Source organism: Arachis ipaensis, chromosome B4 (assembly GCF_059453495.1).
Source record: "Arachis ipaensis isolate K30076 ecotype BB chromosome B4, ASM5945349v1, whole genome shotgun sequence".
Lineage (NCBI taxonomy): Eukaryota > Viridiplantae > Streptophyta > Magnoliopsida > Fabales > Fabaceae > Arachis > Arachis ipaensis.
In genome coordinates, this window is record NC_142439.1 from 5,799,238 (window position 1) to 5,817,277 (window position 18,040).

At 33.9% G+C, this 18,040-nt stretch overlaps 3 protein-coding genes across 4 annotated transcripts; 1 reads left to right on the forward strand and 2 right to left on the reverse strand.

The window, feature by feature from the left end:
• Positions 1–2,468: 2,468 nt before the first annotated feature.
• On the reverse strand, positions 2,469–3,368 carry LOC107635894 (uncharacterized). Its single transcript, XM_016339443.1, has one exon. The coding sequence runs from the start codon at positions 3,366–3,368 to the stop codon at positions 2,469–2,471; it is 900 nt and encodes a 299-aa protein (XP_016194929.1).
• A 1,078-nt stretch (positions 3,369–4,446) lies between these two features.
• Positions 4,447–6,125, reverse strand: LOC148566546 (uncharacterized). Its single transcript, XM_088484296.1, has 2 exons — positions 6,107–6,125; positions 4,447–5,768 (listed from the first exon to the last, which is right to left on the reverse strand). Exons 1-2 carry the CDS (start codon positions 6,123–6,125, stop codon positions 4,447–4,449), a joined length of 1,341 nt encoding a protein of 446 aa, XP_088340422.1.
• Positions 6,126–11,894: 5,769 nt separating this feature from the next.
• On the forward strand, positions 11,895–17,862 carry LOC107638600 (stem-specific protein TSJT1). 2 transcript variants are annotated; one of them, XM_088483136.1, is made up of 5 exons: positions 11,895–12,355; positions 16,030–16,270; positions 16,439–16,559; positions 16,893–17,025; positions 17,423–17,862. In XM_088483136.1, the coding sequence occupies exons 1-4, from the start codon at positions 12,153–12,155 to the stop codon at positions 17,012–17,014; spliced, it is 687 nt and encodes a 228-aa protein (XP_088339262.1). In that variant the 5' UTR covers positions 11,895–12,152; the 3' UTR covers positions 17,015–17,025; positions 17,423–17,862. The 2 variants fall into 2 exon arrangements, with proteins under 2 accessions (XP_088339262.1, XP_088339261.1); XM_088483135.1 differs by having other exon boundaries at positions 16,893–17,002.
• The last annotated feature ends 178 nt before the right edge of the window (positions 17,863–18,040 follow it).

Below are 18,040 nucleotides of genomic sequence, written 5' to 3' on the forward strand. Positions count from 1 at the left end.
CTGAAAAGAAACATATAAGCCACCTATTATGGTCTCCTTTCTTGTGAGCAATACCTGTCCAACTCTCAAAGTGTTCCTTTAGAGAGCCCGGAATAGACCACAATCTCCCAAAGTCAGATAGCCATCGACACCACACCTGTCAAGTAAACTCACAGCCCAGAAACAAGTGATGTATATATTCAACTTCTTTTTTTACACAAAACGCATATGTTATCACCATGTTGAACAATCCCCAGTCTATGCAATCTTTCTTTGGTATTCACTCTTCCTACTAGCGTAAACCAAATAAATAACTCCACTCGTGGTGGAACCAAGCCTTTCCAAATGCTTTTGGTGAAGCTGTAACTGGTAACTTCCTCCGGGAGGATCTCTGACTGCAATACCTGCACAAAATTGTTAGTTGAAAAAATATCTTCCTTGTCAAACTTCCACACAACTCTGTCTAGCTTATCCTTTACTAACTTAATACGCCTTAAAGTTTCATGTAAATGATCCACTAATTCCAACTCCCATTGGTATAACTCTCGTCGCCACTGGAAGTTCCAAATCCACTCTAACCCATCCCAAAATCCACAATCCCCTATTACAGATCCCTGTTGGTTTGAAATAGAGAAAAGCCTTGGAAAACTCAACTTTAGCGAGCCACTTTGTAACCAGATATCCTCCCAGAATCGAGTCCTCCTTCCGTCACCCACCTCCATAGATAACCCCGCAATCATCTTATCTCTCACACCACTATCCCTGACCTGCAGATGACAGATATCCTTCCATGGGCCTCCTCTAACAGGTAATGTCTGAGTCGATAACATCAAATTGGGGTTCAAGTCATAGCAAGAACACACAACCTTCTTCCATAATGGGCACTCCTCTTTTGAGAACCGCCACCACCACTTGAATAGAAGTGCAGTGTTTCTAATTACTGCATTACCAACCCCCAATCCACCCATCTTCTTTGGGGCTTGCACTAACTCCCACTTAACTAGCGCCAGACCTTTCCTTCCTTCCTCCTTACTCCACAGGAATCTCCTCTGTAACGATATCAACTTGTCTACCACTGCCATTGGCATCTTATACAGACTCAAGTAGTACACCGGAAAGCTGTTTAATACAGATTTAATAAGGACAAGCTTACCCGTCTTGTTGAGTACTTTTGCCTTCCACAAGCTGAGCTTCTCCTCAACCTTGTCAATAATTGGTTTCCAAGTCCTGACTAGTCTTGGGTTTGCTCCTAAGAAAATGCCAAGATATCTTATTGGAAGACTGGCCTCCTTACATCCCAAGTAGTTGCACATGTCGGAGGTCCACTGTTGCTCGCAATTGATTGGAATTAAACTTGATTTATCAAAGTTAATAGATAACCCTGACATCATCTCAAAGCACCTGAGCAACCTGGCATAGTTTCGAATAGTTTCCTCCTCTGGTGGACAGAACAATATAATGTCATCTGCGAATTGTAAATGTGATAACTCGATATTGTCCTTTCCAACCAGCAGCGGCAAAATACGTTTGTTCCTGACTGCTTTCCCTATCATCCTGTGCAGTACATCCACAACTAGAACAAACAGAAATGGAGATAGGGGATCACCTTGTCTCAAGCCCCTCTCCATCTTGAAAGGTTTAGATGGTGAGCCATTTATCAGGATTGACATAGACGCAGTGCCAATACAATCCTTAACCCATGTCCTCCATTGCCAACCAAAGCCCATCTTCTGCAGCACAATATCCACGAAGTTCCATTTTACTCGATCATAAGCCTTCTGGAAATCTATTTTGATAATTGCCGCTTTTTTCTTCCTATTCTTTATCCAGTGCACTGTTTCGCATGCAATAAGTGCTCCATCATGAATTTTCCGCCCTTTCACAAATGCGCTCTGGGTCTCTCCTACTAAGCCTGGCATGACTGATCTCATTCTTCTAACCATCACTTTGGAAATTACTTTATATACACAACTTACCATGCTGATCGGCCGAAGGTCCTTTATCTCCTTTGCTCCGGTAAACTTAGGTGCTAGAGCCACCCAGGTAATATTGGACTCAGAAGGTAGTCGTGACGATCGAAAGAAATCCAAAACAGCTGTCATGAACTCTACACCAATCTCATCCCAGCACTTCTTAATGAAGTTCATGTTGTACCCATCACTCCCTGGAGCCTTTGATGATTCACAATCCCAGACGGCTTCTCTAATCTCCTCCATTGTCGGTATTCTCTCCAGAGCTATCAAGTCTTCTTCACCAATTCGATTCACCAAACCGTCCCTAAAACCCACTACCGGTGATCTCTCCTGGTGATATAAATCTTTATAAAAATCTCTGATAGCAATTTTGATCCGAGCTTGATTTCTTACCAACCTACCATGAATTACCAGAGCATCAAGTCTATTGTTCCTCCTTCTTGTCGACGCCAAGTTATGAAAGTACCTAGTGTTCTTATCCATATCCTTCGCATGCTTGGAACGTGACATCTGCTTCTAGTGGATTTCTTTCCTGACATACCATTGCTTACAACAGCTCACTAGTGCCTTCCTTCTAGCCTCCACTGTATCATCATAGTCTCTATTTTCTGCCAACTCATCAACCTTCCTGATTTCCTCCTCAAAACGCTGGATTTTCCTATCCATGTCCCCAAAATTGTCCTTATGCCATCTTTCCAGAGGTACCGTTAAAGCCTTCAACTTATCTGTGAACCGTGCCGCACTAAGATTCCTCCATTCTTCCCTGACCATCCTTAGAAAACTGTCATGTGTAAACCAGGAATCTAAGCTACGAAAGGGCCGTGGGCCACCTCTAGATCTGGTATCCTCCACTATAATCGGGCAGTGATCTGACAGGCCTCTCGGTCCCCCTTTTAAATGGATCTCTAGAAACTCCTCCATCCATTCTATACTAACTAGGACTCTATCAATGCGACTGCAGGAGCGGCCTCTAAACCAGGTAAACTTTCGATCCTGCAAAGGTAGGTCCACTAACTGCATATCTTGTACCCAGCACTTGAAGTCTTCAGCAGACCCTGTTAACCTATCATGTCCTTTCCTCTCTTCAACCTGAATAACCTCATTGAAGTCACCTATGTAGCATATCGGGACTTGACATACACCAGCTATAAAGCTCAGTTCCTCCCACACAGCAAGTTTTTCGAGGCTATTATGAGCACCATATACCAAACAGAAAGCACAAGGAAATTCATTTTTCAATAGGACACCTTCAACACATAACCATCTCTCTCCTTTGTAGCAATTATTCATTCTAAACAACATAATATCCCACATTAACACCAGCCCCCTGGACGCGCCTTCCGATCCAACATACTCCCACCCCACAGCATCACTCCCCCAAATACGAACTACATCAAACTTAGTCACTACTGGCATTTTAGACTCAACCAAACCTAGCATGTTTAGCTTCTGTTTCTTTTTGAGATCTTTAATCATACTCAGCTTACCAACCCCCTAACCCCCTAATATTCCAAGAGCCAAAAATCATTTCAAAACTTTGGTACACACCTTTTTTTATCATTTTCGGTCTGCATCTTCGCGCCTTTTCCTTCTGCTTAGCCAACCTCCTCTTTTGGGCAAGCGCTTCATTCTGTTCTTGTAGAATCGCCATTATGTCGTCATCTTCATCGCACTGCACCGCTCCTGATTCAACTGCAAGGTCCCATGCCTTTTTATTTTCCTTCATTTGCTCTTCTCTATCCGGAACCCTTCTATCATTGAGACCATTGTATCCGCTTTCAGCATCCTTCCCTGGCCCATTATCTCCACCGCCCTCCTCAATTCTTGCAGCAGCCAACGGCATAGAGTCTTCTATTGGTTTGTCGCCGACGTTAATGATTTCATCCAAGCCGTCTGCACCATCCTTTCCCAGCGATAATCTCTGTCGCTGGGTCTGTCTCTTGACCCCATCTTCCCTGGAGGAACGGACCATTATCATCACTGGCTCGGAATTCATTGTAGGCTTAGGGATAGCACCCACTGGTTTCGGTTCATTTGCACGGTGGCCAGATATGACATCAGTCGCGTCGCGCTCCTCCCGTCGGAGGTTTTCGTCGCCAGTTTGTGCGCCTCCACTCCGTCGTGGTCCCGGTTCGTTGCTCACGTCCAGGTTGTCTCCTTCAAGATGTGTGTTCGCTGCCGATCCCGATCCAGGAGATGGAGAGCTCCTGGATGGACAGATACTGGTGTCGCGCTCCTCCCGTCGGCGGTTTAGGTCGCTAGTTCGTGCGTCTCCTCTCCGTCGAGATCCCGGTTCGTTGCTCACGTCCAGGTTGTCTCCTTCAAGACTTGCGTTCGCTGCCGATCCCGATCCAGGAGATGGAGAGCACCTGGATGGACAGATACCGACCCGACCCGGTTGCCTGATCCAGCCTTCCGTTTCTGGGCCTGCGGTTGGTGAATAGCAGCCCAAGCCCCTTCCCTCCTTTCTTATACCACCTAATTGAATATTGGGCTAGCCCTTAAGCCCTTTTTGCTTCTGATTTTGTCTCCAACAGCCACCAAAATTCTGCCCTTCAAGCCCGTAATCCCAAGTTACCGTTTGTTCAGATTCAGCATCAATTAGTAAATCATGAGATCCCTTGAAATCTGCTATCCCCTTCATAGCCGAATACTCCGTTACCTTCTCAGAGTTAAAGTCAATTAAGTTACAATAACTCCACTCATTCAAAATGTTTTCAGAAATTACTAATCTACCATTTCCAGTTTCTTCCTCCCTTGGCATAACTATCAACCCATCAGCCACCGGATCTCTCATTGCCACCGGTACTATCGAATTCAGCCTGCTTGTATCCACATTCTCACATGTTTTTGGTAGGCCAGAAGTGCTAACATCCTTAGGCTGGCATTGCGATCCATAACTCTCATGTCCAACCTCCTTAACAAGGACGTCAAATCCACTAGTACCAACGGTGATGTGAATCCACTCATTGATAATGTCCATAATGCAAGTGTCAATTTGTATCCGTCCTACGCTGAAGGAAAGACATGATTTTGTGGCTTCATCGCACCCAACAACTTCGCCCCATTGACTGCCAATCAGCTTAAACGTCTCCACAGACCATGTATGCAACGGAACACCAAAACACTCTAGCCATACCTTACGGGTTTTACTACGCTCCTCTTCATCCCATCTCCAGACGCTATGGAAGAATTTCAACATATTATTCATTTTAAACGTGAAGGCTTCTTCAGCACTTAAAATACTATCAAATGTCAGGAGAGCTTTGTATGCTCCGAGTTCTCGTATCTCCACTACTTGCGGTAAATTCTTGCCAATCATGGCCCTCAGAGGCTTATAGTCAATAGCCTTACTCGTACTACCTATTAGGCTTCTCTGCAACCAGACCAGATTCTCATTTTCCACAGGCACTTCCATCTTCTTCGTCCACCCATTGCCATGAGGATCCCCTTTTCTTTCCTCTTTCCTCCGCTCTTTCACCTTTGTCCCTGGATCCCTTTGGCTAGCCCCAGGTTGGGCTTGAACTTTCACCGTATTATGAACAGTCAGTGCCATCTGATGTCTCTGAGTATTCGTCGTTTTCGTCGTACGTCGATACCGAGCTTCCCCTACCGAAACGACCTTGCCCCGTAACCTCATTCTATTCATTTCCGCGATGGCCTTCATAGCTCCACCCTTTTGTTGTATACCTGATGAAGGCAAAAATGTATGTGCTCCATTTTTTTGTTTTCTGGATAGGTAGATATCATTTATGCGTCCTGTCCAGTTGAACAAATGATACAGCTCCTTCTTTGATATATCTTCTGGAAGGTGTTCTACAAAGATAGAAAATGACTGATTTTCCAATAAAAAAAATATTTTTTAGATATATCTGGACACACTTAAATACCATCACGTGTTAGTGTATCCAGTCTTATTCTTAACATATATTTTTAAAATAAATTTAGATATAGTATATATTATTATTTATTAAAACAAAAAATATTTTAAATACTTGATATAATTAAAATAAGACATTAAAAATAATAAAAAATTTTAATTTATATATTTTAATATCAATAAAATATTAAAATATCATTACGATTTATCTAAAAAATACTTTATATTTTATATGTATGTGTATCTCGGTGTCATATAAAATTTTAAAATTTGCGTGTCGGCATGTCCCGCATTGTGTCGTGTCCCGTGTTCGTGTTAGTGCGTGCGTTATAATTTCTAAATAAACTTTTTATTCATGCTGAAAAAGAAAATTTTATTTCACATATTTTTAATATAATTTTATTTTATATTACATATTTTATATTAATAACTAATTTAATTATTAATTTTTAATGTATATATAACCATACTCATCATATTCACTTTATAGGCATATATTGGTAGCAAGTGGCAAGGTACGTATATCCACGTGAGTCGAGATCGTATTGTGTTTTAAATATTAATTAAAAAAGTGAAAGTTTCATTAGAAGATAGGAAGAATTTGTTAAACTTTAATTTATATAGTCTAATTGATAGATTTCTTCCTTGTTTAAGATATTTCTACTTTTGGACAAAATATGATTTCTTTGGAAACACAACTCATTCACGGATTCACCTTTACATCCAACCTTGCTTGTGGGTGTAAAGTCGATTGATTTCATTTTTAATATAAAATATCTTTTTTAAATAAGAATAAACTAAATATTTTTTCTTAAACTGTAATATTAATATTATACTGTTGATCATAATATTCTGTTATTGAGAAACAGGTTAATCTAGCAAAAAAGAAAAAAAAAGTTCTACATCAAATAAAAAAAAAAAAAAGCGTATCTTGCCATCTATCTAGTATCACCTATATATATATTTTTTTTCTTTTTTTAAAAAAATGTTATTTGTTATTAGAATTTAATTTTTATATAAGTATAATTGACAATAATGAGTAGAGTAGGGTAGGGTCTGAGCCTCCCTGCGAGTTGAAAATTTCATTAAATTTTTACCCTATTCTACGTGTGGTGATGCTAGGTAGCCAAAAAATAATTATAATATAGAAATATCACGTAAAAATTTTTATTCTGTTGATAAACAAGTGATATACACCTTCTTATCACGTATTTTCCTTATCACCTACCATTTTGTTGCATGTTTGAAGTTATTAATGTTCTTTTCAAAATCAATTTCAGTTTCTCCCAAATCAAATCCCTAACATCTCTCAATCACATTATTATCCATTAAAATGCAATAATCCTCTGCAAAAATTATGAAAGTTAAATTAAAAATTTTTAACAACTTCTACTATATAATTTATATTTTACATATAAATTATTAAAAAATAAAAAATAAAATATAAAATATAAACAAAAATTAAAAAATAAATTTTTAAAAATAATTATTAACTCGTCATATTAAAATCAATAAATAAGCATAGATACGAATATTAAATAAAAATATTAAAATAATTAAAATCATGACCTATTAGTACACATATGAGATAATTTGAAGAATACAATAAGACGTATAGTTTAAAATTTGATAATATTAATTATAAAAAATTTATTAATTATAAACTTGATGAAATTATGAATATTATGAGTACAAAATTATGGATGTTATTAATATGAAAATATGGATGTTATGTATATGAATTCATGGATGTTATGAGTAAATTTATCAATTGAATAAATTAATTTAAGAATTTGACATTTTTTTTAAATTCAATTATGATAAAAATTTAAAAACATTTATGTTAATTTTATAGTTACTTATGCAATAACTAGAAAATTATATGTGTATGAATGTAATATCTAATAAACATGAATTTAATTTTTAGATGTTAGTTGTACGTAATTATGGATGTTATGTATATAAACGTATGGAAATGTTATGTGTATGAACTTAGTTAGTACAATATAATTATAAATGTACATAAAAATACAAAAAAAAATCAGTTTATTACCATACCTCATCAAAGCTAATGTAATTTTTCATATTCTCGAAAGTTGATTGACTGACAATAACCTCGTCGGGTGAGTCTATGTTGTTCAAATTCTTCGGCACTTTCTACCATAGGTACCATATTAAGGTTGAATTCAAATATCATACTATTTGTAATGATAAAGATGATTTCTTGTAAAATTTCTTAACCTATTCTAATTGTGCTTGCAATTGTATTTGAGTTGTGAATTTTGAATGAAAATAATTAAATTAACGGAAACAAAATTATATTAGGGTAACTTTCAGGTTTTGTATCTCTCCATTGAATTATGATAATTGACTTAACAAAAATACAAAGTTATTTACAATAAAAAACGGTAATGATAATAATAATAAAACAAAAGAGCGTTTATGATAATAAGCAATTACAATTATTGAATTTATGTGATATTATCGTATCTCCATTAGATAAAGAAGCATAGCAAGAATTAATTACAATGATAAATCATAATCATTATTAATTATTATTATTAATCTTTATTATATTCTTAAATATAAAAATTAAATTATAAAAGAAAATATTAAATATTGATTACAAGAATGCCTAATAGTAAGGGATATAATATTATAATTAATATCATTAATAAGTGGAGTTGATAAGAGTACGATAAGTGGAATGATAAGAGAGTCGGCTAAAAAATAAAACTGTTATTAAATGATGTAAATGAAGTATATTATAGAAAGTTTTAGCTAATTATGGCTGAAAATTTTAGGTTACCAAACTCTTTTCTTCTACGCGCGGGTTGAGAATCTCTCGACCCTAATCCTACTCGCACCCTAAAGTTCTAAATCTTACCCTACCTTATCATACTTGCAGAAATATCAAAATTTTTCAAAATAAATATAAAATTCAATGATTTCAAATTTCATACATATTAATAAATGTTCTAAATTATTAAATTAATTAATTAGTTTAGTAGTTGTTCGCTTATCACAAGTCATTACATGAGAGAGATTGTGAATTTAACTTTTACCTCCTTCACTATATACTTAAATTTTATAAAATATGTGTTATATATAGGGTGTAAATAGAATAGGATAGGGTATATCATCCTAAATCCGTATCCTATTCTATCCGCACACATACCTAGACCGATATCTACCCTAGCCGCAGCGGGTCGGATAGCCTATCCTATTCGAATAGATTAGACCGGATTAGATACCTACGAATAGGATATATATTGCCAACCCTATATATAAGACAATATAAAAAAAATTACACAAGCATAAATATAAGTAGATATAGACTCTTTAATTAGAATAGACAAGCATTTATTATGTTACTTTCTTGTAGTTTAGTTCCATTGGATGTGTCTATGCCCACCATAGAAACCATAGGCCGTCCATCCGTGGTTTTATATGTAGAAAATATTGACCCGTTAAGCTTTTTGCATAGTGAAGACATTAAATAGACAAACATATGTTAGTGAACTAAACAGGCTAATATAACATTCTCAGAGACATCTATGTGAATTGTGAAGTGTTTCCAAGTTCTAAGTTATTGTTGTAAATTTGCTCCTAAACAATGTACTCATATAAATCATATAATAGAGTAGTAGTGGATGCTTGCGTTAGCACATTATGCCAAGAATATAATGATGAGGTTTTGATGGTTTATGATTTGATTGGTTCATATATGAGACTACAAATTTTAGTTGAAATTTTGTTAATGAAGGTTAGAAATATAATTATTTGTGTAATTTTTTTATTGGTTTAAATTTTTATGATTAGTGATTTTATGTAGATTTTAAATATTTATAGTTTTTTTTAAAGTAAGTTATAATAGTATATATACCACTATAACAAAAATAATTTTTAGCGATAATAATATAATAGTTATTATATATCTTATTTATTATATATTTATGCGATTAAAAGAGTCTTTATTGATAAAAAGAGATCTTAGTTACTACATATCTTATTCATTATATATTTTTTGTAATTGTTCGTTTCTTTTGTTGCATACTTTTTGCAGCGATTAAAGGGATCTTTATCAATAATTATATAATTGTCGCTAAAATTTTTTAATAACAAAGTATAAAATATCTAATATTTAATTGTCAATAAATGTATTAATAACTAATTTTATTGTTACTAAAAACTTATGATGCACGGACACTAATACGAATACAGGACACGCGGACACATGAATTTTAAAATTGTATAAGACACAAGGACACGACATATATATAGAATATAAGTATTTTTTAGATAAAATACAATGAATTTTTGATATTTTATTGTTATTAAAATATAAAATAAATTTTTAACTGTTTTTAATATCTTCTTTTAACTATATAAAAATATCTAAAATATTTTTTGTTTTAATAAATAATATATATTATTTCTAAACTCATTTCAACAATACATGTTAAGAATAAGGTTGGACGCGCTGAGACATTATGGTATTTAGGTGTGTCCAAGTGTGTTTGGAGAAGAATTTTTTATTTTTTATTAAGACACAGTTGGACACGTGTGTCGAACGAGTGTCAATGAGTGTCGTGTCCGAAATGTGTCCGATACGCGGACACGGCAACTCAACAAAGTGTCCGTACTTTATAACTAAAACTACCATTTGTACATATGAAAGATACATATGCATATAAGAATAAAACGACAATAGTAACCGTTTATATGTGTCAAAAGTATTTTAATAGACCAATTGCGTAACCAACGTTCGGATACTTTTAGCACACAAAAACCATCTTTCCATAATTACAATTGTCATTTTATTCTTATATAGGTATATTTATTAACGTCTATATATTTTATGTATACAAATGGTAATTTATTCAATTAATTTTTTTAATAGGGTATGTGCAATGCTTGAAGGGCTCAGTAAAAGCGATATAATAAATTAAAGTTCACAATTACGTGTTGATTATATAAAATTCATAAGAGAGTTCTATATATGCATATTTCGTACTGGCCTTGTTCAGCTTTTGAATATTCTCCATGATTATGTCACTACTGACAATTTGCTTATTTATTTGTTATTAGAATTTAGAGGGTTCCTGCATGAGTCTAAAGTTAACTACTATCCATTTTAGTTTGTAATTTATACAAAATAATACTAGACAACAACTATATGTAACAGCTGGGTAAGAAGGTAAGTAGTATATGGTGAATGGATCTTCTCAGTTAAAAATTTTAATTGACCATATTAATTTTAGATCTCTCCATTATTAAATTTATATTTTTGTGGAACTTATAATTATACTAGTGTTTATTTTTAAGAGTATTTGAGAATAATTTTAAAGAATCGAAATTGAAATATTTTTTGGCTTTGTGAGGTGGTTCATTTTAGTTACGAAGATAATTATATATTATCCATACCTGGAATCGAAAAAGAAATATATCTATCAACAGTTCAATAATTTCCTTCTTTTGTAGAAAGAAAGAAGATAAGATAAAGTGATGAAGTGTACAAGAAAGAAAAATGTTACCACTGACAAAAAGTGACGGGTCCCCACTGGACCAAACTCTGGATGCTTCCGCAGTGAATAACTCCTTCCCAAAAAAATAAACGGTGATGATGGCATGCCGCGTAATCTCAACGGCTCCAAGCCAAAATGGTATCTGATCCTGATTCTACTGCTCCAAAAAATAATCGCCACCACCTGGACCCCACATGTCATCTATATTTTTTTTTTCTAAAATTTATTAAAAATTTTAAAAATATTTTATCTCAGTAATTTTAATTTGACATTAAATATATCTGTGACGGTTAAATATTTAAAAAATTTAAAAAATTTTTAATAATAATAATAATAAATGATAATTTTATTTAATTTATTTATGTTAAAATTATTTTTATAAAATTATTGACAAATTATTCATAAAGTTTTAAAAAATTAGTCACTAAAAATAAATTTAATACAAATAAAAATTTTTTATAATAAAATTAAATAAATTAAAATTTAAAAATATTTTTAAAATTTTTTATAATACAAGAATAAAATATATATTTCACCCATATTTAATTTCCAAAATCGGTGACGGAATTATAGATACTCGATGTAATATTTTATATTAGGAAATGTCCGAAACGCCCTCGTCCCTTCCATCTATATAACGAAGCGGAAGCTGCTTCTTCATTTCCCATTCCGTTCCTAGCCTTTGTGAGACAAAACAGAGGAAAAAAAAAAAGAGAAAGAAAGAAAGGAAGGGTTTTGTATTTTTATTTTATTTTATTTTTGTAGAGAGAGAGAGAGAGGGAGAGAGAGAGAATGTTGGGAGTGTTCAGCAGCTCGATTGTGTCGCCACCGGAAGAGCTGGTGGCGGCCGGAAGCAGGACTCCGTCGCCGAAGATAACGGCGGGAGCTCTGCTGAAGAGGTTCGGGGAGAGCAAGCCGTCGTCGGTGTCGGTGCAGATCGGGGAGGATGCGCAGTTGGCTTACACGCACCACAGCGAGACGCCATGGCAACCAAGGTAAAAAAAAAAAAAAATCACAAATCACACATCACAACCGTATCGTGTGTTTCAGTGTTTAGTACTGTTTAGTGTTCACTCGAGTCGCCTTAAGCGACGTCGTTTTGTGTGCTAATTAAGTAATAATTACCTTCGTTTTCACGCGCTTGGGTTCGAGGTAGGTCGAATTGGAACGAAACGGTTCCTCTGCTTTACTACCGCAGTTCGCAGATTATCGCTCACTGAACTTTACTCGTGTTAGATTATTGATAATTATTAAGAAATTTGATGATAGAGATTAAGATTAATTTAAAGGAGTGTTTGTATGGTCATGTGATCGGCTTTGTGCTGAGTCATTCGCTCGAACGACGATCGGATCCCTTGGATCATGCCTGCTAATAATCACTCTTGCTTACAATTGATTTTTTGTTATGATTTTTTTTAATTTTATTTATTACAATTGATGAAAATTTACTGAAAGTTTAGGCGAAGTTGTTGGTAAGAGAAGACTTGAGAAAGAGGAGGAGTAGAAAATAGGTGGAGTTAGAAGAGAAAAGGAAGGGATATTGGGATATATAGGACAAATAGTGTGTACGTATTTTTACATGGCAATAATAAATTTGGTAGGTTGAATTATAGTGACCAGCTTTAATAATGACGATTAGAATTTATAGGGAATATCCTTATTATTAGAAATGGATAGTATCTCATTTAATTTGTCATATATGTACATTGACAACTATATTAAAAAATATTTGATATTTGGTGTGATGAATATAGACATTTGTTTAGTGAACTCATGTGTAAAGGTTTATTGTATATATCCACCAATTAAAATATATATTATATATAATTTAAAAGATTGTGATTTAATTTATCTCATTTATTAACATGGGATAATTATATGAATGGGAAATGGAGGGTAGACATCAAATTAATAAATATAATTAATTTTATAAAAAGATATATGGTTTCATAAAATATTTTTGTGGTGTTAGTCTATGAAAGTTAAACCAATATAAATATTAAACGGATATTAAAAGGAGATATGTTTTAGGAGATTAGCTCTAATTATGTAGCTTTTGGGATAATTAATTTAAAAAAGTTAATATTTCCAACCATAAATGTATAAGATTATACAAAAAGAATGATACACAAGCAAACGTTATATAAAAAATTAAATTAATTAAATATTAATCAATGATGAAGATTCATAGATATGAGAGGATACTTGGCTATAGGAATTTGTGGTTGGCGATTCAATATGGTGGTTATGATTTGACTATCATCATAATTCATAACTCCTAAGGTTAAATAAAGACAAGAGTGGGCCAGTGGAAGCATATTACACATCGACCAGTAGGTGTGACTAATTTTGAGAAGGATATAATGGGCATTTCCTGGATTAGCTGCCTCTTTTTTACCTTGCATGATTACAGATTACCACGACGTATCATGCAATAAAAAATAGAAGTAATGTTTTAAACACCAAATAAATAAATAAATAAATAAATAATGTTTTTAAACATTTAAAATTATTTTTCATCTGTATATATTGCAAGAAAGTTCATAAGAGGAAATGTTTTTATTTTATGACTTTTCTTTCAAGTATGATTTCTTTGTGGTTGAAGATTGAATATGCTGTAAATTTGGTGCAAATAATATATTTTGGCCAGAAAGTCACATTTCATTATTCACATGTTATCCGTGAGCATGACCTCATTCGTAAAAGCTAAACCTGTATTTGAAGGATCAATGAGATTTATCACGAAGGAGCTAGTTTTCTGACATATACCAAATTATAATTTAAAGAGGAATGCTAAGGGCCAGTAATTTTGGTGTTTTGTAACCATCAGTTGGCCATTAATAGTATTTTTAATGGTGTGAGATTATATTTAATGGTGGGAGATCACTCACTTTTGTTTTGATGGTTAAGTGCTGGTCAGAAAACACAAAAGTTATTAGTCCCTAGACTTTTCCTAATTTAAATATGTCATATATATACTAAAAATTAGTCGAATTAATTATTTATATAAATTATATATTGAAAAGATATAAAATAATACATAAAAATACACACGTATATGTGGTAAATGATTTGGTGTGTATATAATATTTTTTTATTATAATTATAATAAATTATCAATGTCAATTTTACTTTGATATAATTCTACGGTACAAGGAGTTGGGGGTTGTTGAGAATGGCCTACTTTATTTACTAAGCTTCTAAATTTTTTTTCAATATCGAAATATTTAAATCTTAAAATTTTTTGAGACACATTGGAGTCTTGTTAATTAAGGAGACTTCAGGTTAGTTGAGTCCGGTGGAGTTAGTCGTATTTTGATTAACATAAAATGAAAAAAATTGCCTTTGTGTAAATTTTTCTTGCAAAGCCATTATTCAGTGCCCCTTATCAGGGGTTTGAGTGTTATGTCTCCGTCTGAAGTTGTGGATCACAGTGTGAATTATTGAAGAATGGGGCCCATGATGAGGTGCAATATGGGCGTGGTTTTTAAAAGTAGCGGTTTACGTTTAAGCTGTTGCTCTCAAAACAGAAAGTCCATATACCAACTCCGTATGTGAATGAATAATGGGACCATTATTTCAGATTCCACGTCTTTTTGGTGGCCATCATTATTAGCGTAATATGCCATCCCATATTCAAGGGCGGTCCAATTACCATACCTAATACTGTTGTCCTCTTTTCTTTCTCTTTTGTTTTTTATTCACTCATAGATGTGATATTAGATATTAGAGGGCCTCCTTCTCATTGGGGTGCTTGCTTCATTGCTTGCTATCATTTAGGTCTTTTTTGGGGCTAATTTTCTTCTTTTATGTTTTTCTTTAGCTGATATCTTTTTTTTTATTTTTGTTTTCACTAAAGTTGCAGGAATTAATTTTAAATAGTGTTGATATTATAAAAGAGTAATTCCTCAGTAATGAAAAAAAGAAGAAAAAAGAAGAGTAATTCTAAAGAAAAGAAAAAAAAAAAAACGAAGAGTAATTCGAATGCCTTATTTAGACGGTATAAAAATCACATAAACATGATATTATAAGAAGCAATGTATATTCGTGTTTCAGTAATTTTAGCTATTGATGTTAATTATAAAATATATATGATTGAATCAATTATTACAACTAATGAAACATCAATATTCCTAAAATATTTAAAAGCTTTTGGATACTAAGATGTATTTATGATATAAGTTTTTTCCTTTAATTAAGTTTGGATATGTGGACTGGCTCCTCAACTGTCGTTTTCTTTAGACCCCTTTTAGCCCAGGTAGGGGAGTGAGGATAAGGATGATGTAGCTTTTGGTCAACAAATGGAAGACAGAATACCCCAACAAAGTCTATTGCGTTCTAGATCATACCTCTATAATTATAGTGACATTACATGATAAGGCTAGGAGAAGCTTAATGCCTTGAACTATGATGCAATAAATGGTTTCATACTTTCATTATCATCTTATCCTAAAATGTAAAAATTAACTTGGCTGTAATTTTGATCAAACTATGCTTTAGCATTTAAAAAGAGTTTTGGTCTTTATACTTATTCTTTCTCAGTTGACGTACACTTTGTAACTACTATAACGTGTTATTGCTAGTATTGTATAGTAAATATGGCGATGTAATGTGTTTAGCTAGATTGCACTGACCATCATTAAATCTAAATACTTCATGGAAACTGCAGATCATTTGCTGTTAAGGAGGAGATTTTCTGCATGTTTGAGGGTGCCCTTGACAATTTGGGCAGCTTGAAACAACAGTATGGACTGGCCAAGTCTGCCAATGAAGTTCTTTTGATCATTGAGGCTTACAAAGCCTTGCGTGATAGGGCACCCTACCCTGCCAATCGCGTTGTTGGCCATCTCAGTGGAAGCTTTGCTTTCATTCTTTTTGACAAGTCCACCTCTACCCTCTTTGTAGCTTCTGTAAGTTATCTATCCTATAAACAAATTATCTTGATGCATAACCATGTTCTGTTTTGTCTTGTCCCTTTCTTAGTTTATCTGTATCTCTATCTTGAAACACTTACCAAACAAAATGTTTGTTCTTTTTCTCATAGCAATCTGCATGTGTTGTTTTCTTTTATTTGACAGGATCAAGCTGGTAAGGTTCCTCTGTATTGGGGAATAACAGCTGATGGATACGTAGCATTTGCTGATGATGCTGATATTCTTAAAGGTGCTTGTGGAAAGTCACTTGCTGCTTTCCCTCAAGGTGGGTTTAATTCTGTGGCTTATTTATGTTTGTCATAATGGATCAAAATATCTAGGATTCTGGGAAATGTTTGTGTCGTGTGACCCAGAGAAACGATGCTTATAGTGACCCTAGATGGATCATATCCCCTCAAGATATTGATATTTCATAAATATGATAAAGATATTAAATAGCAGAGGGGAAAAAAACCCAAAAAGAAAATGTAACGTATGCAGAAAATTCTCTTAGAATAGAATAAAACAAAGACATTCTCTCAGTTATGAGTCAATTTCCAATTTTGTAAGAAACTCTCTGATTATTGATTGGTCTTGTTGCTATGTACATATTCTACAGGATGTTTCTACAACACAGCAGTTGGAGGATTAAGATGCTATGAGAATCCTAAGAACAAGATTACTGCAGTACCAGCTGAGGAGGAGGAAATCTGGGGAGCAACCTTCAAGGTAACAACATGACACAAGTTTCGGTACTTCCCCCTCATTTCCCCCTGCAGAATATTCATCTTTATCCGCTTAGATTAGAGAGCCAACAATAACAGAAGTTATAAGAGAGGTTCTACTAGGTACAGACTACAGAAGAAAACTGAAATGCTTGGAATCATTGGAAAAAACAAAAACCAAAAAACTACAAAATCTGAGGGAAAACTGAATGATATTTCACAAAGGTTGAATGTCAATCCAAATGAATCAATCAAAGTCAATAGACTATTTCAAATATAAGTCCAATATGAGACTTGAGATTGCAGATAAATTTTGCATCCATAGTTTTAACTCTATTGTCGGTTCCGCACTCTTGGTAGATGACGTTTCACATATCCATATCTGACATTTTATTTTTGTCTATTTGGTGGGATGAATTATCAGGTGGAGGGACCAGCAGTTGTTGCAGCTACAGAGTAGATGTTTTTGTTGAAGTGGGGTTTCCACATAATGATGTATCAGAGTAATGTGTTTATGTGGTTATCACTGCAAGGCATGCATGAGGGGCCATGTAAATACCCTTCCTTTGAATGATAAATCATAAATGTGAGAAGAGTGCATCTAGTAGTGTAACTTAATGTGTTCCTGTATCTTGTTCTTTAGGTTAGCCTTTCACTCTCTTTCTATTGTACAGTGTATGTAGCTCTTCCCCATGTAATAAAACTATGCGTTTGGCTTGAGATTCTGTAATACTCTCATTCCATGTAATGCATCTTAACTTTATTATATATGTATGCATTAAGATTTCACCTAAAAGTTTTAGGGAAGTCTATATATGTGGTTGTACCCTAAAATTTTATATTAAAATTATCTATTTCTGAAAATTCAGCGATATAAATTACCCATAAATCTTTGCTTGGACTATATATGAAGTCAATTGTTATAAAGAAACATCAGATTCAGAAAAAGCGTAGAAGGCAACGTTTTTTCTTGCAATACAACTCACAACATTTTCGTGCATTACATTCATATAGCACTTAGAAGAGTTTGTTGTAAAAATGG

Excerpts from the sequence above, each read along its gene's own strand:
- LOC107635894 (XM_016339443.1), bottom strand. The coding sequence starts at position 3,368 with ATGCCAGTAGTGACTAAGTTTGATGTAGTTCGTATTTGGGGGAGTGAT.
- LOC107638600 (XM_088483135.1), top strand. The coding sequence starts at position 12,153 with ATGTTGGGAGTGTTCAGCAGCTCGATTGTGTCGCCACCGGAAGAGCTG. Across the intron at positions 16,271-16,438 it reads CTACCCTCTTTGTAGCTTCT|GATCAAGCTGGTAAGGTTCC; the intron begins GTAAGTTATCTA and ends TTTATTTGACAG. Across the intron at positions 17,003-17,422 it reads TCTGGGGAGCAACCTTCAAG|GTGGAGGGACCAGCAGTTGT; the intron begins GTAACAACATGA and ends ATGAATTATCAG.